The sequence below is a fragment of the Stigmatopora nigra genome, chromosome 7 (genome assembly GCF_051989575.1).
Source record: "Stigmatopora nigra isolate UIUO_SnigA chromosome 7, RoL_Snig_1.1, whole genome shotgun sequence".
Lineage (NCBI taxonomy): Eukaryota > Metazoa > Chordata > Actinopteri > Syngnathiformes > Syngnathidae > Stigmatopora > Stigmatopora nigra.
The window spans coordinates 16,232,047-16,252,167 of record NC_135514.1 but is presented as its reverse complement, the minus strand read 5'-3'; the positions used below and the strand labels follow the sequence as shown (position 1 = coordinate 16,252,167).

The 20,121-nt window shown below is 65.7% G+C and overlaps 4 protein-coding genes across 4 annotated transcripts; 2 read left to right on the top strand and 2 right to left on the bottom strand.

Moving 5' to 3' along the window:
• Nucleotides 1–26: 26 nt before the first annotated feature.
• On the bottom strand, nucleotides 27–7,279 carry gon4lb (gon-4 like b). The gene is made up of 24 exons (XM_077720308.1): nucleotides 7,083–7,279; nucleotides 6,374–6,525; nucleotides 6,214–6,288; nucleotides 6,083–6,133; nucleotides 5,977–6,015; nucleotides 5,803–5,898; nucleotides 5,565–5,726; nucleotides 5,234–5,447; nucleotides 5,067–5,168; nucleotides 4,914–4,954; nucleotides 4,744–4,838; nucleotides 4,303–4,507; nucleotides 4,036–4,122; nucleotides 3,784–3,964; nucleotides 3,565–3,715; nucleotides 3,336–3,486; nucleotides 3,151–3,267; nucleotides 1,909–2,995; nucleotides 1,694–1,848; nucleotides 1,375–1,569; nucleotides 1,145–1,288; nucleotides 447–1,081; nucleotides 272–374; nucleotides 27–191 (listed from the first exon to the last, which is right to left on the bottom strand). The coding sequence occupies exons 1-24, from the start codon at nucleotides 7,105–7,107 to the stop codon at nucleotides 105–107; spliced, it is 4,350 nt and encodes a 1,449-aa protein (XP_077576434.1). The 5' UTR covers nucleotides 7,108–7,279; the 3' UTR covers nucleotides 27–104.
• On the top strand, nucleotides 7,206–9,758 carry LOC144199007 (ankyrin repeat domain-containing protein 34A-like). Its single transcript, XM_077720329.1, has 2 exons — nucleotides 7,206–7,670; nucleotides 7,930–9,758. Exon 2 carries the CDS (start codon nucleotides 7,950–7,952, stop codon nucleotides 9,297–9,299), a length of 1,350 nt encoding a protein of 449 aa, XP_077576455.1. The 5' UTR covers nucleotides 7,206–7,670; nucleotides 7,930–7,949; the 3' UTR covers nucleotides 9,300–9,758.
• LOC144198998 (ras GTPase-activating-like protein IQGAP3) lies at nucleotides 9,425–18,396 on the bottom strand. Its single transcript, XM_077720307.1, has 34 exons — nucleotides 17,600–18,396; nucleotides 17,024–17,111; nucleotides 16,765–16,921; nucleotides 16,607–16,684; nucleotides 16,406–16,482; nucleotides 16,274–16,341; nucleotides 16,001–16,177; nucleotides 15,775–15,938; nucleotides 15,553–15,713; nucleotides 15,149–15,264; nucleotides 14,894–15,081; nucleotides 14,735–14,825; nucleotides 14,467–14,634; nucleotides 14,229–14,371; nucleotides 13,990–14,160; nucleotides 13,809–13,892; nucleotides 13,660–13,731; nucleotides 13,523–13,592; nucleotides 13,237–13,445; nucleotides 12,980–13,132; nucleotides 12,754–12,917; nucleotides 12,379–12,603; nucleotides 12,164–12,304; nucleotides 11,991–12,075; nucleotides 11,696–11,931; nucleotides 11,399–11,531; nucleotides 11,205–11,325; nucleotides 11,011–11,137; nucleotides 10,864–10,951; nucleotides 10,583–10,783; nucleotides 10,340–10,506; nucleotides 10,154–10,279; nucleotides 9,969–10,077; nucleotides 9,425–9,883 (listed from the first exon to the last, which is right to left on the bottom strand). The coding sequence occupies exons 1-34, from the start codon at nucleotides 17,634–17,636 to the stop codon at nucleotides 9,770–9,772; spliced, it is 4,509 nt and encodes a 1,502-aa protein (XP_077576433.1). The 5' UTR covers nucleotides 17,637–18,396; the 3' UTR covers nucleotides 9,425–9,769.
• On the top strand, nucleotides 17,367–19,864 carry LOC144199012 (gonadotropin-releasing hormone II receptor-like). Its single transcript, XM_077720336.1, has 3 exons — nucleotides 17,367–18,883; nucleotides 19,136–19,358; nucleotides 19,438–19,864. Exons 1-3 carry the CDS (start codon nucleotides 18,428–18,430, stop codon nucleotides 19,800–19,802), a joined length of 1,044 nt encoding a protein of 347 aa, XP_077576462.1. The 5' UTR covers nucleotides 17,367–18,427; the 3' UTR covers nucleotides 19,803–19,864.
• Nucleotides 19,865–20,121: the final 257 nt, after the last annotated feature.

Sequence of the window (20,121 nt, the reverse complement as noted above, 5' to 3'; positions counted from 1 at the left end):
GGCTTTCAAAAAAGTGAAAATAGGTCAACCTTTCAGGCCCCCGCCACCGGGCCATTTTATTCTCACGAAAAAGTTTGGAGGGGAAAGCACGTCGGCGGCGTCGGTCAAAGGGTGGGTGGCTGGTCTCCGCAGCCGGCCTGGCGGGCGGCGCTCTGGAAAAGGCGCATCAGATCCCCAAAGCGTCCGGACACCTGCGAGCCGGGCGCAAAGGGCTCCGTCGGCTGGAGAAAGGAAAGGCAACAAGGCCGGCGCCCCGACGACGGAGGCTCACCTCGCCGGCCGTCTTGTTGCCGAGCAGAGCGGAGATGCCCCGGAAGGTGTCGGGATTGGCCCCCTCCCGTCGACACGTGGTCAGGATCACCCGATCGGCCTCCCTGGAAAAAAAAGAAAGAAGAAAAAGGCGCGCTAGATCGAGCGCGTGCCATCTTGGCGGGGCCGCACCACACCTGGTCCACAGGATGACCTTCTCCCCACTGGGCGTCAGGGAAATGTTTTTGGCGCAAACGGGAAGTTCGGCGGGCGCCGGGACGTCCTCGTCCCGCTTCCTCTTGGGAGACGGCGACCCCGTCTCCTCCTCGTCGGCCGAACGCCGCCGCGCCGGTCCGTCGGAAAGACCGGCGCCGTCTCGGGAGGCGGGAACGTGAAGCGGGTCGGAATTCGCCGAGACCCCGGCCGTGCCCGGCGAGTCCTGGACGTTGCCGCCGCGGACGCGGGCGCACCCCCTCCGACGATGCGGCCGGCGACGCAGCCAATGGGATCCCCGCGAAGAAAAGGGCGAGGACGGAAAAGCGCAGTCAGCCGCGGCCTCGTCGGGGGCCGCGCGCGAGCGCAACTTCCTCATCCGGTGCCGGCTCAGGGAGGCGTCCGTCTCGCCGGCGTCCTCGTCGGGCAAGGTGACTTCCTCGAAGCCGGCGGCGGCGGCGGTGGGAAGGCCCGGCCCCTCCTCGCCCTCCTCCGGCCAACGGGCTTCCTCGAACTGGCCCGGACGGGCGGGCGGCGGGCGCAGCTCGTCGAAAAACACCCAGAACTCCTCTTGCAGCCGAGGGTGTCCCTTCAGCAGAGCCGCCATTTGCGCCTGGAGCTGAGACAAACCGGCGCGGGTGACCTGGAGCCGGCCCGGCGCCACGGACGGGCGGCGGCTCACCTCGCGGACGGCGGCGACGCCCAGCCGCGGCCCGGGCTGGAGGGCCTTGATGATCTTGTTGTAGTGGGACGGGTTGTCCCCGAAGGTGACCTCCAGTCGCCGCAAGAAGCGGCGGCTGCGCTCGAAGGCTTGCTGCTCTTCAAACTGGGGGAGAGAGAGAGAGAGAGAGAGAGCTTTGGACTTTGGAGGACGACGCGGGGTTTTGGTCCGCGTTGGACGGCGCCACCGACCAGTCCGCACTCCAGCGCCTGCTCGGGATGGAGGAAGGCGGCAAAGTCGCGCAGCAGTTCGGTGCGCTTTCCCAGGATGCCGCGCAGCTTGCGGAAGACGCCCAGCACCTGGCGTCCGTCCGGCCGCTCCAGCTGGTTCAGCGCCCGGACAAAGTCCTCCAACTTGTCCGGGCGGTCGCGCAGCGCCTCGCGAACCTCCGGACGCCCCACAATAGGAAAATGAGCCCCGAGCCGGCCGGAAAGGGGCCAAAAGGCCAGAAAGGGGCCAAAAGGCCAGAAAGGGGCCAAAAGGCCTCCAACTTGCTGGGCGGGCGCTCACCCTTCGGAGATAGCCGTGAGCGTAGGCGGCGTCTTTGCTCTGCCGCCGAGGGTCCTTCTCCGGCGCGTCGCCGTCGTAGGGGGGACCGGCGGGGGCTTTCCCGGGGGGCTCCCGACGGGCTCGCCGCGCCGCCCCGTCGCCCGGGCTCCGTCGACCTGGGGGGGGAGGGCGAGCCGTGCTGACGGCGGCTCGGGCGACCGTGGGAGGCTACCTACCTCTCCCGCGTGCTGCACCTCCCCGGGGCGGCTTCCGAAGCCTTCCTTCCTGGCGAGCGGCGGCGGCGGGGTCGTCGTCTTCCGAGGCGACGGCCGCCCCGCCGTCTCTTTTGGGCGCTTCTTCCTCCTCCTCCTCTTCGTCGTCCGGCGAGCCGGGCGAGTGCTCTTCCTCCGACGGGCCACGCGACCTCCCTGGGGCCTTCTCTCGAGGGTTGGGGCAGGCCCGGGGGGGGCAGATAGGAGACCTGGGCGGCGCCTCGGCCGCGGGCGGGAGAGACTCTTCGGACGACGCCTCTTCTTCCTCCTCCTCCTCCTCCTCTTCGTCGAAGTCTTCGTCTTGAGTCAGCTCGTCAAAGTCTTCATCATCGTCGTCGTCCTCTTCATCCTTCTCTTCCTCCCCTTCTTCCTCTCCAGCCCGTTGCCCTTCCCGCTCTCCCTCTCTCTCCCCCTCTTGCTCTCCCTCTTGCTCTCCCTCCCCCTCTCGCTGCCCCTCCCGCTGCCCCTCCCGCTCCCCCTCCCGCCCCCCTCCTGCCCGCTCCTCTGGCCGCCCCTGGTCCTCGTGCCCCGCCGCTCGCCGCTCTTCCCCTCGGTCCGCTCCCGGGGTCTCTTCTCCCTCTCCCGCCCGCTCCTCTTCCCCTCGGTCCGCTCCCGGGGTCTCTTCTCCCTCTCCCGCCCGCTCCTCTTCCCGACCTCGCCCATCGGGCCCCCCCGCCGGCTCCCCTTCCCCAGAGTCCGCTCCCGCCCGCTCTTCCTCTTCCACACCTCGGGGTCGGCGGCGGGTCGGCGACTCTGTCGGCCCGACGGGCGGGGAGACGGCTGCGTCCCCTCCGACCAGGAGGATGCCCCCGGCGCAGACGGGGGAGGAGAAGAGGGCGTCGCCCTGCGGTCGCGCCGGGCAGATGGGGTGCAAGGAGGCGTTGTGGGCCAGGGTGAAAAGGCGCCGGCGGGAGGGAGCCGGCCGCTGTGGGCCTTTTTGGAGGCGGGAAGGGTAAAGCTTCAGGTGGCATCCCCTGGGAAGGGAGCCGGGGTAGCACGGAGCGCCGCCGCCGCCGTCCCTTCGCGTCCTCCGGACCGCCTCTCGGCTGTTCTGCGAAGGGCGGCGCCGGGAGAAAAAAAAAAAAAGTCAGACGCGCTTCCCGGCCCGGCCGGAGTCCTCGTCGTGGCTTTTAGGGGGAGGGCGACCAGGCACCTTCCCCGGCCCACTGGCTCCTAAGTGTGAGGGCTCTCCGCGGCATGACGCACCTGAAGCCAAAGGGGCATGACGGAGGGATCTTTCTCCACGGGGGGGCGGCGGTCCGGGGCTCCCGCCGGCTCGCAGTCCAGCGGCCGGGGGGTGGCCGGCTGCCGTGTCAGAAACATCTGCGGGGAAAAGGAAAGGCGCGTGAACAGAGTCTCGTCTCCCGCCGTGCCCTCGGACCGGAGCTGACCTTGAGGATGTTCCGGGGCGGCGCCCGGGGGCCGCTCATCTCGCGGATGTGTTTGGCCAAGCGGAAGGCGCTCTTGCACAGCAGGTAGGTGGCCATCAGATGCTGCGGCTGCACGGCACCCTCAAAGTGCTTCAGGCCTAAAACCATCAGGCTGCACACGCACGCGTCGGCCTTTTAGACACGTCTCGGGCGGGCGGCTCCGCCTCTCCCGGGAGTCCGGCGCCCTCACCCGTCCTCCCCGGCGGTGAAGGTCCCGCGGTGGGGCCGCGCGTGGCGCGCAGGGTCCAGGCTGCACACGGGAAGCAGTTGAGGGTAGAGGAAGACGCCCCGCGTGGCCAGCAGCCAGGCGGCGTCCGCCGGCAAGACGGGGAAAGCGTGACCTGGGGGGAGGCACGGCATCAGCCAGCGAGGCAGGGAGGGCGGGACCCCGCCCTGCGCCCATCCATACCCGCCGTGGTGGAAGACATGGCGGGCAGCCAGCGCCCGGAAGCGGGAGGCTGGCGCGGCGGGAGCTGGGTGGCGTGGCGCGACTCCTCCAGGAGCTCCAACGCCTCCTGCAGATTGCTCGCCCGGAAGGCCGAGGAACGCGACAGCTGCTCTCGGCGCGCGGCGAAGCGCCGCAGCTCCTCCTGCGTGCCGCACGCGGGGTCACTGGGGCCGTCCGACTTGCCCGCCCGTCCGCCCGAACCCGGTGACTGACCAGAAAGTGTTTGGTGACGGAGGCTTCGTGTTTGAGGGCGCCGACGTCGCGACTCAGCAGGTGAACTTGGGTCAGCAGCTGGACGTGCTGAAAGGAGAAAAAGGCCACCGGCGCTAGAATCGACACGTCCCACCGTCTGATGCCACTTTGTTGGCAAACCGGCAGGCGCCGTGGCATTGCTTTTTCCACCTAGCGGCCAAGAAAGGTTTGGGCGAGCCACAGAGGGACGGACGGACGGAGGGAGGGAGGGACGGTGGAACGGAGCACCTGCTGCATTTGCTGTCCGAGTCGCGCTTTGTGGGCCGAGTCCAGGCGCAAGGCGGGGGGCCGAGCGCCCGCCAGCCAAACGCTGGTCGCCGGCCAGTTTGTGGCGTCCCGGAGGGCCGGCCGCTGCTGCTGCGGCTGCTGTTCCGGCGGAGGCGGCTGGACGGCGTGGCAGCTTTGGCGGGCTGCTCGCTTGCGTTCCACGGGGCTGCCAAAGACAACAAGAGATTTGAGGGATCCCACCCCGTCCCATCCAATCCCGTCCCATCCAATCCCGCCCCATCCCATGGCTGCATTGTGCCCACCGCACGCTCCTTCTTTCTGGCCTGCTAGAAAGTTGTCGCGCACGGGCGGGTCCCTCGCTCTCCCTCCCGACCCAAACGCCGACGGCACGTCTTTGCCGGGGCGTCCCAACGGGAGGGTCCCCGCCGTTTGCCGTCTTACCTCCGAGCCTCCGAGGGTCGCTCCTCGCCCTCCTCTTCATCTTCCTCGTCCTCCTCCTCCTCCTCCTCCTCGGGGCCTCCTTCTCCATCCCGCAGCTGCGTGCACGCACACGGATGAACTGTGGCGCCGCCCGCGGATCAAAGCGCGAGTTTGAGAGCGCGCCCGCTGACCGTGAGAAAGAGCTCCTCCAGCAGTTGGTTGACTTCTTTCTCTGGAAAACAAAGACTGTGCGTCTGTGCGAGCTGCGCCACACGGGCCGCCGGCTTGCCACCTCCCCGCCGATAAATCGGGGGCGCCAAAAAGCGGCGTTTCAACGCTCTTACTGGTGATCTGAACGCCGCGGTCCGTCCTGTAGTCTTCCAGGTCGGGCTCGTCCAGGTCGTCCAAGACGTTGTACTCTGGGTCGTCGTCGTCGTCCGCTTCCTCTGAAGGAGGGGGGAGCAAAACAAAACTGACGTCCGTCCCGGAGGTCTACCTTCCGTACTCTTACCTTCGTGGTGCGTCGCCACCAGTCCGTGGAGCCAGCGCGTCCAATGGCGGTCCTCCTCGCCACCCCCGACCTCGTCGGCGTCGGCCGCGCCGTCGGGGGCCGGGAGCTCCGCCTCCAGCCGCTCCAAGGGGACGTCCACGAGGGGCAGCTTGGAGCGCGTGCGCAAGGCCAGACTGCCGCCGCCGCCGCCGTCCTCCTCCTCCATCCCGAGAGACTGCCACGGGACCAAACGAAGCCAGTGTCGACAGATTAAACACGTTCGTTGGCGTCGCCCGGACCCAGGCAAAGCGCCTTTTATATCCCTCCCTCCCCAGGAAGGATTTGTAATTACCGAAAAGGTGGCGTAGGCCGGCCCGCGATCCAGCTCCTCCTCCACGGCGTTCAGGCTTTCCAGGAAGGAGGGGGCGGCGGCGTCGTCGTCGGTCGGCCGGCAGCCGCTTGCCGGCGTCTGGTCTTCGGGTGGCCAGATGACGTCACAGTCGCTCAGGAAAGACTGAAAGACGGCCAGGAAAATCAGTTGGGGGCCGAGCGTCGGCCGGCTGGCCGGCCAGTCGACGGGGCCGGCGCACCTCTTCGGCCGTGTCGTCCTCCTCCTCCTGGGGGCGGTACTCTTCGTCCGACGAGTCTTCGTCGGCGTCCAGCTGGATGTCCGCAAACTGCGGCGGCTTGGAGACAAAGGGCGCGCTTTGGGACGGAGGCGCAGGCGGGTCTTTTGGCCGTGTGCCCTTCCCCATCCTGCTCACCTGCCAACTTTGCTCCGCCGACAAACTCCAGTCCACGCACTGAACGCAAAGAGGCCAGACGTGCGTCAAGTCGGGCGTGCGTTCCACTTTCCAATCCGTGGCTCACCTGTCCCTGCCGGACGGCCGTCTTCCACCTGGACCGTGTCATCTTGGGCTCCTGGCGCCGTGGCAAACGACAAGGAATCCGGGTTAAGGAGGGGGCGGGCGAGTGCGACGGGAGGGCGCCACGCCACCTACAAACATGGGCGTGTCCCGCGTGTCTCGGATGGCGGCCTTCATCATGGCCACCACGCGTTCGTCGGTGATCACCTCCTGACGGGGACACGCTAGGGTGTGAACGAGGCGGCGAGGACGCGAGTCAAAGACGGACGCCTGCGGACGTTGACGGATGACTCACGTGCAGGATGTCGCGCACGTTGCCGGCCGTCAAGTTGTGTCGTCTGGACTTCCTGTCCAGGTCGATGTCCAGTCGGCCCAGTTGGTCTCGGCTCGACTCCTCGGCCAGGGGCTCTTCTCGGGATGGGCCGTCTTCGTCCCGGTGCGTCCGCGCTGCCGAGAAGGGCGAGAAGGGCGCTTGACGCTCGCCTGGAGGCAAACACATATGCCCAGAACAACCGCCCGCGACCCCACGAGCGCGAGCCCCACGCGAGTGCTCTCTTTCTCCTCCTTCGATGAATCCAGGAGGTTGAAAAGGTGTACGTACGGTGGGTCAAAATTGGCAAGAAGCACAAGTTGTGCCATCAAAGATGGTGGGCTGCTCTCTGCCCTCGCTACTAACTATAACTATATAGATTGAGTTCATTTCTATGAGAAAAGGTCAATCGACATGCGAGCTTAGTCCCCAAGAGCATTAGGCTAATATCTCAAGGCACCACTGTAGTCGATAGATAAGGAAGAAACAAGGGACAAATGATGCATTTGTCTCGCTCTCGGTCTATTTCTGCAGTTTGTTTTGTTTGCTTTGCCACGGCTTGTTTGGAAATGCCCTTCGTGGGCTATTCGTACGCCTTGGAAGCGCCTTTTCCTCCACAGCTACGAGGAGCCGAACGAGCGAGTCTTTAGCTTTCGCCACCAAAGCGAGCTCGTCGCTCAAATAGTAACAATACCTGCGGGTGTCCAAGAAGGCTCCATTTCATGGCAAGGCTGGGCGACGCTCAAGGCCGGCCGGGAGAAACGACAGGCTTGGCTTCGCCGCCGCCGCCGCTGCAACAACAACACGGGGAGCGCTAGCTAGGCAGCTAGCTTCCTCTCGGCTAATAACAATCCCCTATTCGCTCGAAAGGCGTCGCGCCGAAGAGCGTTGCGCTGCCCCCTGTCGGACTGGAGTACTTACCGCAGAATTCCTCGTCCTCCGTAACTATGGCAACAGTGTCTCCAGTCCCACTCACGTGACCGTGACGCGGCGGCTACTTTGAACCAATGGCGGAGGCGGCAGGAAGGCGCTCGAGTCCGGCCCCAGCGATTGTGCCGTCTGCTCGGGGCGCGCCTTTTTCCTTTTGCGGTGGTCCAGCGGGCGGAGCTCTGACCGCCGCACGGCGGAGGCGGCCGTCAGTTTCCGTGGCGACGGCGGGAGCTAGTTGGACGTGACGGCGACGTGACTGCGACGTGACGGCCCTAACCTTGGAAGCGCTCGCCGGTGAAGAGGGAGCTCGACGCAGTGATGGCGACGAAGCCGGCGGTCCCGCGGCGCGGCGGTAGGCAAAGCCCCTTCTTGTTTTTCACTGCCGTCACGCGGGGGGTGGGGGGGCGAGGTGAGACGATGGGGCGGCACACGAGAAAGCCACGGCGAAGGCCGCACTTGTCCTTCGTGGTCACCGTCCCTCGCTAACCACTTTGCGGTGGTGCCGGCGGCGATGGCCGTTCCGGACAAAACGGGGCAAACTTCCTCGCGAGTGACATTTGGGCCGGCGAAAAGGCCCCGTGACCACTCACAGACGATGCCTCTCCCGCCAGGTCATTGACAAGCGGCGGCCATGGGGGACGGTGGTGACGGCGACGGTGGCGGCGTCGGCGGCAGTGGCGTCGGCGTGGCGCCCCCACAGATGGAGGGGAACGCCCTCCTGAGCGCCGTCTTCCAAGGGAAGCTGAGGCTGAGCCGCCTGCTGCTGGAGGGCGGCGCCTACATCAACGAGGGCGACCGGCTGGGCCGCACGCCGCTGGCGGCCGCCTGCCTGGCCGACTACGGCGAGCCGGGCACCCGCCTGCGCATGCTGCGCTACCTGCTGGACAGGGGCGCCGACCCCAACATCCCGGACAAGGGCGGGCGCACGGCCCTGATGCACGCCTGCGCCCGGCGCGCCGGCCGGGAGGCCGTGGCCCTCCTGCTGGCCGGCGGCGCCGACCCCAGCCTCAAGGATCACTCGGGGCGCTCCGCCCTGACGCGGGCCCTGGAAGAGGGCCAGCGGGACACCTTGCGGGTGCTGCTGGACGCCTGCAGGGCCAAGGGCAAAGAGGTCATCATCATCACCAGCGACACCTCCCCGTCCGGCACCAAAAAGACCAAGCAGTACCTCAACTCTCCCCCGTCCCCGGGAGGGCCCGACGCCTGCATGTCGCCGTCGGACGTGGAGATCGCCACCTCGTCTCCGGCCGCCGGCCGAGGCCAGCCGGTCTTCAGCTTCTCGCCGCCCCCTCCGCCTCGCTCCGCCGCCCGTCCCCGCGGGGAGAAGAGAGCGCCGGCGCCTCCGCGCAAGTTGCTCAAGAGGCTGAACTCCGAGCCCTGGGGCCTGGTGGCGCCCTCCGCGGCCCGCCCGGGGCCGGCCGCGGAGGGCCCGGCCGCGCCCCCCGCCCGCCTGGCCGACGGTGTGGCTCGGCTGAGTCAGCGAATGGACGGCGTGTCGCTGGCCGAGCCCGCCCGGGCGTCCACGTCGCGGAGACACAGCATCGAGACGCACGAACCGGAGCGGGACGAGCGCCCCGGGCGCGCCCCCTGCCGCCGCCCGGAAGAAGCTCAGCGGCACCGCGTCCCGTATCTGGGAAGCGGCGAGCCCGTCTCGGCCGAAGCCGGCGGGAGCCAGCGGCTCCCGGGTCCGGTCCCCGGATGTCCCGAGGAGCGCCAGGCGTACGAGGCGACCCCCTTTGGGGAGAGCGGCGAGCGGGCCGGGCGACGCGGCTCGGGCACCTTCCCGCTGGAGCGCCTGGCCCACGGCAGGCCGCCTTGCGGCTTCCTGCCGCCCCTCAAAGTGCAGAAAGGCCACCCGGAGGGCGAGCCCCGCAAGAAGAAGCTGACGAGGAGGCACTCCATGCAGACGGAACAGATGAAGCAGCTGTCGGTCTTTCGGGAGAGTCTGGCCGAGAAGGTGTCGGAGCCCTACGGCGACTGAGGCGCGGGCGGGCGGTCGTATCCCGACCCTAAAAAGCCTGTGTTTACTCCAGATACGCTTTGGTCAATGACTAAGTCAATGACATAGGTACATGGACATTCATCGTTTGTTTTTTTGGGGGGGGAGGGGGGCTTAAATTCCATCCATCTTGGTTTGTTAAAGGTGACCACGCACTATAATATCGGGTCACTCTGTACAGCGGCCAAATGGGATGCTCCGCTAACGGCCGCGTAACATGAACTAACCCCGTCCAGAGGTAGAAGGAGTCGGTGTCTTTTGAGGCCCGAGCTAACACGGGGGGCGGCGCCATTACAGTGGATACGGCGACCAATCAATCTCCACGCGGCGGCTTGGAAATCACCAGCGCGACTTTTGTGCGAGGTAGAATATTTATTGTTTGTCATACGCAAAAGGCTAAATAGAGTAAAACTTGTTTGCATACTGCAAACTCCGACCCACTCGGCGTGCGTTCATTTGTTGAAGAACTTTTTGTTGAGCAGGAAGATGAGCAAGTTGACGTTGACTTTGGCCTTGTCGAACATCTTCATCAGCGCCACGCCGTCGTACTGCAGTTGGAGGAGGTCCTGGGCGGGTGGGAGCACGTGTGCAAGACATTAGCTATTAAAAGGCCGGACGCATAACAGACAAACGGGTGGCCGGGCGCCGTACCTGGTACTTAATGTGGAATTCTTCCACGTCTACGCCCAGGAAGCGAGCGCGGATCAGGAAGCTTCCTTTCTCGGCGCCCCTGGCGATGTCGAACTGCACGTTCTTCAACCTTGGCGCGAGCACACGTGCGCGTTATCGCCTCCGTGGGCGCTCACGGCTCGACGCCGGTCGGGCGGCGTACTCACTGGGCCGAGGGCAGGTCGGCGATTTCCAACAGCACCCCCTTCTGGTGCAGCCGTGCGGCCGTGTAGCTTACCGTGGTCAATTTCTTTTTCCCCCGCGCGTCCGCTCTCTTCTCACCGGGGGCCGTGCTGCCGGGCCACAAAATGTCAGCGGGCCGGCGGGCCCGGGAAAGGGCGCCTGGCACTCACCCGGTGGCGGCCGTCAGCTCGTCCAGACAGCGGGCGATGTAATGGCGGTAGTAGTCGGCCTGCCCGCCCAGGAAGTGGCTCTTGGCCCGCAGGCCGCCCAGAGTCTGGCCCAACTTGGCCAGTTCCGCCCCGCGACGCCGTCGGCAGGCACGGCGGTTTCTCAAGTCCTGCGGCGGGAAGTGAGGGGAGGGCGTCGGTGGCGGCCGGCCCTTGGCGCCCGGCGCCCTTCCTCGGGCCACTCACCTGAGCGATGGCGGCCAGGAGGCGGCGATGGGCGCCCACGGGCGGCAGGAGCCCCGAGGCCTCCAGACGGCGAACGCTCTTGCCGATCTTTCGTTTCTTCTCCTCGAGATCGAGGGCGGAGGAGGAGGACGTCCTTCTTAGCGGGCGGTCCGGCGCGTCTCCCAACGCCCGCTGCCTCATCAGCCGCCGGTGACACGCCTCCTGTTTGTCAGCAAACCATTCGTCATCCAAATCCATTTGGAACGACGGCGCACGGGATTCTTCTCCGCCGGCGCGCTCACCTGCTCGGGCGTGGCGGCGGTCCGGAGCACGTCGGCCAGGGTCTGGCCCGGCTGCGCCCGAATCACGTCGGCGATCAGCCGCTTGGTGCTGAAGGCAAAGCGTCGGCCACGCGGGTATTGGCGGCGGGAAGCCGGCCGAGGACTCACCGGAGGAAGAGCAGCGCTCCCGCTTCGGCCGAGTCGCCGTCGTCTTCGTCGCCGCCGCGCCGCTCCTCAAACTTGTCGGCGAGCGTCAGCGAGATCTCCGTCTTTCTCCAGTCCCACGCTGGGTCGTCTGCGCGGGAGAGAACGGGCTCGACGGCGGCGTCAAGAGCGCCGGGCGGCGACCAGCCGGTCGCTACCTGGGCCGTCGGCCACGCCCGTCAGCTGGCTCCGGGTGGGGACGGGCCCGACGTCGGCCAGCAGGACGGCCAGCGGGTCGGCGGCCTCGGGACACAAGACGTCCCGGTGCTCCAACAGCAGCTGCGGGCCGGCCACGTCTCCGGCGTCAGCCACGAGCGGCGTCGGCCACGGGCGGCGCGGTGGCGGGACTCACCCGGTGGGCGTCCAGCAGTTCGCCCAGCGACAGGTAGACCACGGGCCGGCCCACGGTCAACGTCTCCGAGTACTCGTCCAGGCCGTAGCGGCGCGACGGCTCGGGAACGTCGATGACGCGCGACACCCACTTCCTGCGGCGTGACACGAGCACTCTTAGAACCGCGTGACAAGTGCGATGCTCTCGATCGGGGTTGTCCAAAAAAAAGAACAAATGGATTCATTTTGTGCCAATTCGGCGATACGTTCCTCATCGGTTTGGACACCCCCGATCCCATTTCTAGGAGACCACGGCGACCTGAAGGTGGCGTGCGCGCACTCCACGTAGCGGTTGAGCGCGGCCGCGTGCCGGTCGTCTCCGAGGAAGCGCTCGCCGGCGGCGGCGCGCTGGAGCAGGCGGGCGGCCGAGCCCAGGAGGCGGCGGCGCTCCGGCCGCAGGCCCCCGGGCGCCCCCGGGAGCCGGCACGCGCCGAAGGCGTCGGGCGCCACCACGGCGGGGTTGATGAAGCGGTAATACAGCACGTTGCACAGCACCTGCGACCCAAGGCGCCGTCACTCACGTCGGGGCGCCCACGGCCAACCCCGTTACGGACCTTGTAAACGTCGTCCTGGCCGGCGGCCGGGAACTCTGACCTCAGGGCGTCTCCCAGGACCTTGGCCATGTGGCGGAGGCCGTACCTGCCCGAGGGCAAAACCAGAGTTGGAAGAGAAGGAGGAGGATGAAGAAGAAGAGGAGGAATGGGCAGTGGCGGCGGCGGCGGCTTACGGGAGTTTGTCCACACTGGAAGTGATGGCCTGGAGGATTCTCTGGGTCAGGTTCTGCAGGTTGACCACGGCCACGTCCACGCGCCGCCGGACTTCGGGATGAGCCAGCGCTTCCTCGGCGGACACCTCGTAAGGGAGGGAGCTGGCGAGGGGGGAAGCGCGCCCGATTGAGCCGAGTGCTTTGGGCGGGTGTCGGCCACCCGTCGTCGGCCTCACCTCTTGTGCCCGCTGCGGCTCTCGCTCTGGTTGATCCAGCTTCTGTAGACCTCCAGCGGGTCGGTCCTCACGTCCGGCTGACCGGCCGCCAGGACGTCGGCCAGGGCGGGTTCCAAGAGCTCGCGCAGGACGTCGCGACCGCGGTCGCGCCGGTAGAAGTCCACCAGCATTTTGACCACCAAGGAGTTCCCCCGGATCACGTCCCGGGGCTCGCTCACCCCGGACCTGAGGGCGACGCGTCATATAGTATGGACTTTTGGCGAGGGTTATCTGGTGTCATTCTGGCCCAGCTACTGGCCCCAGTTGCAGAATAACAATTCAACTTGCTACTATTCTTATAACCGGCGGTCTTTTAGAGGAGAAAAAAGGGCCCACCTCAGCTCCAGGTGGAGGGCCTCGGTGAAGAGGCGCACCAGCAGGAAGGCCTGCCGGTCGTCGGCCCCGTAGTTGAACAGGCCGAAGATCAACATTTGCACCGAGGACGAGTTCCCGCTGTGCTGCGCCACGAAGAGCAGCTTGGCCAGGTAGGACGGACGCGTCTGAAAGGCACCGTGGCTTTCAGCGGGACGATGGCGGGACGCCGGCGGGACGTCCCACCCACTTGGAGCAAATAGAAGAGGTGCTGGTAGGCCTCCAGTCTCTGCCTGTGCTCGCGGCTGAGGGCCTTCAGGCCTTTGCTCCTCTCCGCGTCCATCATGCCCGACAGCTTCTCCTTGTTCTTCTTGGTCAGTTTCTTGCAGTGAGCCGCCACTTCCTGCGGGAGACTTGCGTGAGACGAGCAAGAGCGCCGGCTGGCCGGCCGGCCGGCTCGCCCGGCTCGCCCGGCTCGCCCGGCCGGGTCACGGACGGCGCTCCGACCTGCAGGGTGGCCCTGTTGCGCACCAGCAGCCCGATCTTCAAGTCCATCAGGTCCAGGTCGGCCTCCAGCCGGCGGTTGGAGCGGACGGCGCGGACCACCTCCCCGCGAAGACGCGCCAGCTCCGCCTCCTCACGCATGTCGCCGTCGCCCAAGTCCAGCAAGTGGACGAACTTCCCGAGCACGCTCGGAGGAGGCGCGTCCGATTGGGCTGCCGAGAGAGAGAGAGACGGTCGCTCGCTCGCTCGCTCGGTGCGTCCATCTATTGGCCGGCCGTCCCGGACTCACCCAGCGCCCGGTACTCGGCCTGCGCGCGACGGGCTCGGAAGAAGGTTTGGATCTTGACGATGGCGCCCACCTGCGCAATCGGGGCGGCGATGAAGCCCGGGCCGCCCGTTGTTGGCGGCGCGCCGGCACGTACTCACGTTTTGTCGGAAGAAGCTCAGGCGGGCCAGGTATTTCCTGCGGGCCAGCCACATCTTCACGGAGGCTTGAATCTGAAACGGAGAAGACGGGCGCACACTTGGCGGCGGATCGGGCGTGAGAGCCCGCGTACTCGGCCGACGACACGTACCTTGACCGCCACCCTCCACTGGCTGTAGAGGAAGCGCAGCCGGCTCCTGTACGCCCGCTGGCGGAGCAACCTCCTCCAGTGAGCCTGAAGGGCAGAGGAGGGCAGAGGGCGGCAGAGGGCGGCCGTGAGCGAGGCGGCTCTCTGGGAATCCCCGGGGGGAGGGGGAGCGAGGTGGGCGCACCTGGATGAGGACCACGGCGCCCACGTTGTCACGCAGGTAACGTCGGCGGGCCGCCAGACGACGCCTGGCCAGGAATCCCCGACAGGCCGCCTGCAGGCGCGCGATCAGCTCCACGTTGTCGGCCCAAAGTTCTCGCCGCCGCCGCTCGGCCCGGACGTGGCTGACCGTTTCCTGCGGGCGTGGACGGCGTGAGCGGCCGTGTGCGGGAGGGCGTGCGGCACGGCCAGACCAGGCGGCACCTGGACGTCCCGACGGTCCAGGAAGACGCTGTTGTGGACAAAGTGGGGCGGCTTCTGCCAGGTGCCTTCCAATCTGCCCAGGTGAAAGAAGAAGACGGCACCGTCCGGGTTGGGGATTCCCACCCAGGGACTCTTGTTGTTTCCTGCAGAAACGGGCAAAAGGACGGACGGACGCACGCACGCACGCACGGGCTTCAGCGGCCGCTCTCTACGCCCCCTCCCTGGCCGTGGGCGTCACCTGCCGCCGCCTTGCGCCGCACGAGAGAGGCCAGCCGCAGCTGATACTCGGCGGCGTCGCGGCGCGTCACGCCCTGCAGCGCCACCTCCGGCAGGGAGAGCACTCGCAGGGTCTGCGCCGCCTGCTTTTCCTTCACCGCTTGGTTGACGGCCGCCAGCGCCAGGCACGCTGCGAACGTGGCCGCCGGCAATTTAGCCCGTTTTGTACTTTGGGCGCCATCCGGGAGGCCAGAAAAGCGTAGCGGGAGGGAAGGAGAGCACCGACTCACATTTCAGAGCTTGGCCAGTCTCCCCATTGACTCTGCTCACCACTTCCCGGACGTCGGCCAACCACAGTTCGGCGCCGGCGTCTCCGCCGACCTGAATGATGGACGGGGGAGCGCCGGTTCCTACCACGTAGATCGTCGGCGCGGGGTGCCCGAGCTCACCTGCGCTTTGTGCCGCCGGACGTCCCTCATGACGCTCAGGTAACGGCCCACGTCGGCGGGCCGGACGTGCTCGGCGCCGCCCTCCGCCGCCGCCGCCGCCGCCGGCATCAGCGACATCAGCGCGGAAAGCAGGCCGTCGGGGTCCCCCGTGGTCAAAGCCTCGTTGACGGCGTGGAGGGCCAGGATCTCTAAAGGGTCAGAGGCGCGGACGGTCAGGCCAGAAAATGGCGCAGGCCGGCCGTGCGGACCACCTACGGCGATCCCGGGCGCGTCCCTCCTCGTTAACCCGCCAGATTCCTTCCTGAAGCTGATTCCACGTCAGCATTTGGCAGCCCGCCGAGGGCGTCAGCTGGGACAGGTGCGACAAGTACCTGTGCGGATTGTTTGGAGCGTCGCTGGTGTTGGCATGTTGGTCTCCCCGTAGCCATGGCGTACCCAAGCCAAAGCTATACCAATAGAAATATCCCTTTCTACCCATACATAGTAAATGACTGCTCATACGAGTAAGGTACCAGTGATAAACTGACTTTACATCCAAGTCAATGCTTTAACATGACAAATTGTAGCCATTAAGCCTCCCTCTCTCTCTCGCTCCCTCGCTCGCCTTCTCCCTCCCTCCCTCCCTCCCTCCCTCCCTCCCTCCCTCCCATCGTCCTCACCCGTCCAGCAGGGCGGGATCCACCTCCGTCAAGCCGGCCGACGAGCTGGCCAACGCGCGGCCCAGTTGCCGCGGATCTCCGGCCTCCAGCGCTCCATTGACCAGCACCACGGCCGACAGCATCTCCACGGCGACAAACAGCTCCTCCTGATGCAGCGCCCCCTGCGGGTGGCGCGGGGACGTCAGCGCGGCGCGGACGGACGGGCGCCACTCTACTGCGTACCTGCGGGGAGCGCGTCTGCAACAACCCCAGCTGGCGGTGATAAAGGGACATCCCGCGGGGGAAAACGGGGGGCAGTCCTAGAGGGGGGGCCCTCAGACGCTCCAAGGTCAGTCCGGGGTCGTCGCCCCGCAGCGACTCGTTGACGGCCTCCGCCGCCGCTCGCGCTGGAATGGATCAACGGGTCAGGCCGCGTCATTCGGTGAGGAGCCAGGAGGAAGCAACTCACCCTCGGCGGCGTCCCGCCGGGCGGCCTCGTCCCGCCGGGCGGCCTCGTCCCGCCGGGCGTCCCCCCGCCGGGCGGCCTCGTCCATCTCTTGGGACAGGATCCCCTGGATTTGGTGGAAGGCGGGGAGGCGGAGGCCGCATTTGTCCAACTCCAGCTTCATGTTGTGGATTTCCTCCTCTGAGGGCACGGCCACGCCGACGTCAGCTCAGAGGGAGCCAGCTCAAGGTGGGGGGGGGGGGGGGGGGGGGGTTGTGGGGGTCTGCCGGCGCTTACCCGAAAACTTGACCCGGCCGCAGAGTTCGGCCACGGGGGGAGCCAGGCCCAGGCCCGAGAGGTAGACGCTGCCAGAAAAGGGGGATCGGCGGGTCAGCGATGGGCGCGGCGGGTCGGCGGCCGCGCTCTCACCCCAGGGCGTGAATGCAGTACACGGCTCTCGGCATGTTCTTCTTCTCGTAGACGTCGGTGGTCTCGGGATGAAAAATCTAAAGGGAGGACACAGATTGCCTCGGACACCTGACCCTTTCCACGGGAACCAATTAGGTGTGGCTGGCGCCCGCCCGTTGGGTTGCTTTTTGGGGACTTTATTGTCGGCGGCGGGCCACTCACGGACGGCAGCCCCAACGCCGCCATGGCGCCTCTCCAGCGATTGATGTTGTCCGTGTGGCGAAACTCCAGACCCCCGGCCTGCGGAAAGCAGAAGACGAGGGCGTTGAGGAGGCGGTCGCGACGGGAGGAGGGGGGGGGGGCTTGGGTTAAGGCCTGGCCTGGTATCGCCGCTGCTCCAAGTCGTAGATCTTGTGGCGGGGAACGACGGCCGGAGCGAAGCGATGGGCCACTTTGGCCAGGAGCACGCCGTTCCTCAAGGTTTCCTCCAGCTCGCCGGGCGGCGGAAGCTCCTCCCCCAGACAGGCCTCCATCCACCTGCGCCACCAAAAGCGTCGGACCGTCGGTCACGGGAACGCTCGCAAACGTGACGCCGTGCGACTGGAAAGAATGGCTGAATTTGGAAAGAATCGAACGCACCTTTTGGCCTCCTCCAGTCGACACAAATAGTGATAGGCCACATTTTGAATCCTCTGCTCGTCCATCTGTTCGGCCGTCAGGCGTCCATCTGCGCCGCAAAAGTCACCCGGGCGGGGCTTCAGAATAGGCTGGTTGGCCCTTGGATGTGGTGTCCCAAGAGCATCTTTGATTTGCCCAAAGCATCCGTCCTGAGGCACCGCTTAATGTTTTGCTCAACGGAAAGGCCTTGTCTGATTGATTTTGCACTAGTCCCAATCGTTTGCCTTTCCCTTGTCAGCAAAACAACAAACATGGGGGGGGGGGGGGGGGGTGGCATGCCGTGTTTGCGAGTTCTGTTCTCGTGATAAGAGTACTTCACAAAAACACTGGTGCATTTCCACACGTAGGCGATTGACGAATACATTCTCTCTCAAACGCAGGACAGGGAAAGAAACACAAATTGGGCGAGCGCGAACCAGACACATTTTGTCACAGTGTGAAGATATTGTTTTCGGAGTTGTCATGCGCGCAATACAACGACAACATCGACTCGACTTGCAGTACTTTTGTAAGGCGACGAGGCCGTGGCTAACTCACAATGACAGGGGGCCGGGGACTCCGACATCTTTGACATCTTCGACGTCTTCAATCCTTCGCAGGAAGAATCAAATCCAATTTAGAAAGCTCTGCGTTCGGGAATCAAGCAAAAGTGCAAGCGAGCGCGAGAAAGGCAACAAGCCGAGACGCCTATTTCCGGGTTATGTTTGAAAGCCCGCGTTTTTCTCCTATTGGTTGGGCGGCCGCTTCGCAGTGCGTGACGTCTTCCGCATGAAAGCACAGAGCGGCGTAGGTATCTGGCGGCCATCTTGCGTCAGAGCGTTGAGACAAGTGTGCTGGCTGAGTGAACGTCCGGTTTTCCTCCACTCAAATGCTCCGCCGTCGGCGCCGAATTCCAGACAGATTTACAAACGGCTTGCTTTGAAACAAACCACCACATGAACGTCACTGTTATTTGGGCTGGATATAAAAAATAGACGTTTTCATGATTTGGAACTTTCTCTACCTATCTTTGTGAAACATCAACCTCCAAAATGGAGCAACTTGTAAAGCTTTTTCATAGTAGACACTAGTAGCACGTCATATTTCGCCAATGGCCCCTAACCCTAATACCAGCCCTCTCTCCGTGCAAACCAAACCCCCGGCGATTTCACCGATATCGCCAAGGTCCGCCTGCGTGTGCGCTTTTGGAAACTTTAGGCCCGCTCCTCCAGCTGTTGACAAAAGGGCGGAGCTCCAAAGAGGCCAGCCCTAAAGCGGACGTTTTCTTTTCCACGCTTGAAATAGGCGGAGCTTAGAGTGAAGCTCGGGAGCAGGTTCACCATCAACGCCGCGCTCTCTTTTCTCCGGGCAACCTCCCGTCCGAGAATGTCGGGCGAGCGGTGGTCGCGGCCGGCCAACGCCTCCCGGTGGGAGGCCCCCGCCTTCGGGGGGGCGGCCCGCTTCCGAGTGGGGGCCACGGCGCTGCTGTTCGCCGTGGCCGCCGCCGGCAACCTGGCGCTGGCGGCCAGCCTGCGGCGCCGTCCGCCCTCCCGCCTGCGCCCGCTGGTGGCGGGCCTGGCGGCGGCCGACCTGATGATGACCTTTGTGGCCATGCCGTCGGACGCCGTGTGGAACGTGACGGTGCAGTGGTACGGGGGCGACGCCCTCTGCCGCCTCCTCAGCTTCCTGAAGCTGCTGGCCATGCAGGCTTCGGCCTCGGTGCTGACGCTCATCGGCCTGGACCGCCGTCGCGCCGTGGTGCGGCCGCTGAGCGCCCGGCGCGGGAACCGAGGCGCCCTGGCGCTGGCCTGGAGCCTCAGCCTGCTGCTGGCCGCACCGCAGGTGCTCGCCGCCCGTGACACTGCGCCGGGGCCTATTAACTCGCTAGCTAGCCGGCTGACGGACTAACTCTTGTCGGTGACGTCGGGTCCCGGCGGGCGCCTTTTGTGTGGGGTGGAAGCCACGGCGTGCCCTAAATCCCCAGCGGAATGCTGGGGAAAGTTAACCCATAAGAGAGTGGTCCTGATCCCAGAGAAAGTCTTGTCCGAATGTCACTTTTTTTTCAAACGGGTGTGACGGCGCCTCTTTTTGCAGCTGTTTGTGTTTGGCACGGTGAACGCGGGGCTGCAGGCGGACGGCGGCGACGGCGGCGACTTCATCCAGTGCGCGACCCACGGCGCTTTCGGCGCGCCATGGCAGGCCACGCTCTACAACATGTTCTACTTGGGCACCCTGTACGCCATCCCCCTGTTGGTGATCAGCTGCAGCTACGGCCACATCGTGCTGCACATCAAAAAGGCGCACGCGCGGAACAAAGGTGGGCGGCCTTTCCCCACGAGGGCGGCGACAACAAACGGCTGACGGGTGGGCTCACCAATCGTCCCCCCGCCCCCCAGGCGGACTGCGTCGCAGCGGGGCCGACGGCGTCTCCCGGGCCAGGATGAAGACGCTGAAGATGACCGTGCTGATCGTGCTCTCCTTCGTGGTGTGCTGGACGCCGTACTACCTGCTGGGGGTGTGGTACTGGTTCCGGCCCGAGGTGGTGGGCTTCACGCCCGAATACGTGCACCACGGCCTCTTCCTCTTCGGCAACCTCAACAGCTGCTGCGACCCGCTCATCTACGGCTTCTACACGCCTTCCTTCCGGGCCGAGCTGGCCGGCTGCCGCCGCCGCCTTCGCCTTCGCCGACGGCCTCCCGAGAAGGAGCGAGAGGACGAGACGGAGTCCGGGCAGAGAGCCAGACGGCCGGTGGTGGGCTAGGCCCGGCGCGCGAGAGGGAGGGGGCGCGGCGGCCGTTTTCTCCGCCAAACGACTTGGCTTTGAGTCCCGTTTTTTCCGGGCAGATTTGCCTACAGCGTCAAAATACAGCAGGTGGCGTCTAGTGCGCGGCAGTCTTTTTTGATTTTTTTCCATTTGCTATACGTCTGCGAGCTGTGGGATGGGCTCGGGGCTGCAGGTCCTGGCTCACCAATTTGCCCTCAAACAATCATGTTTTATTTGAAACTTCTCTCCCTTCTAGCGCACCCAAATCAAATGAAATGTGGCATTTACTCCAAGAGCTCCATCACGCCGATCGGAT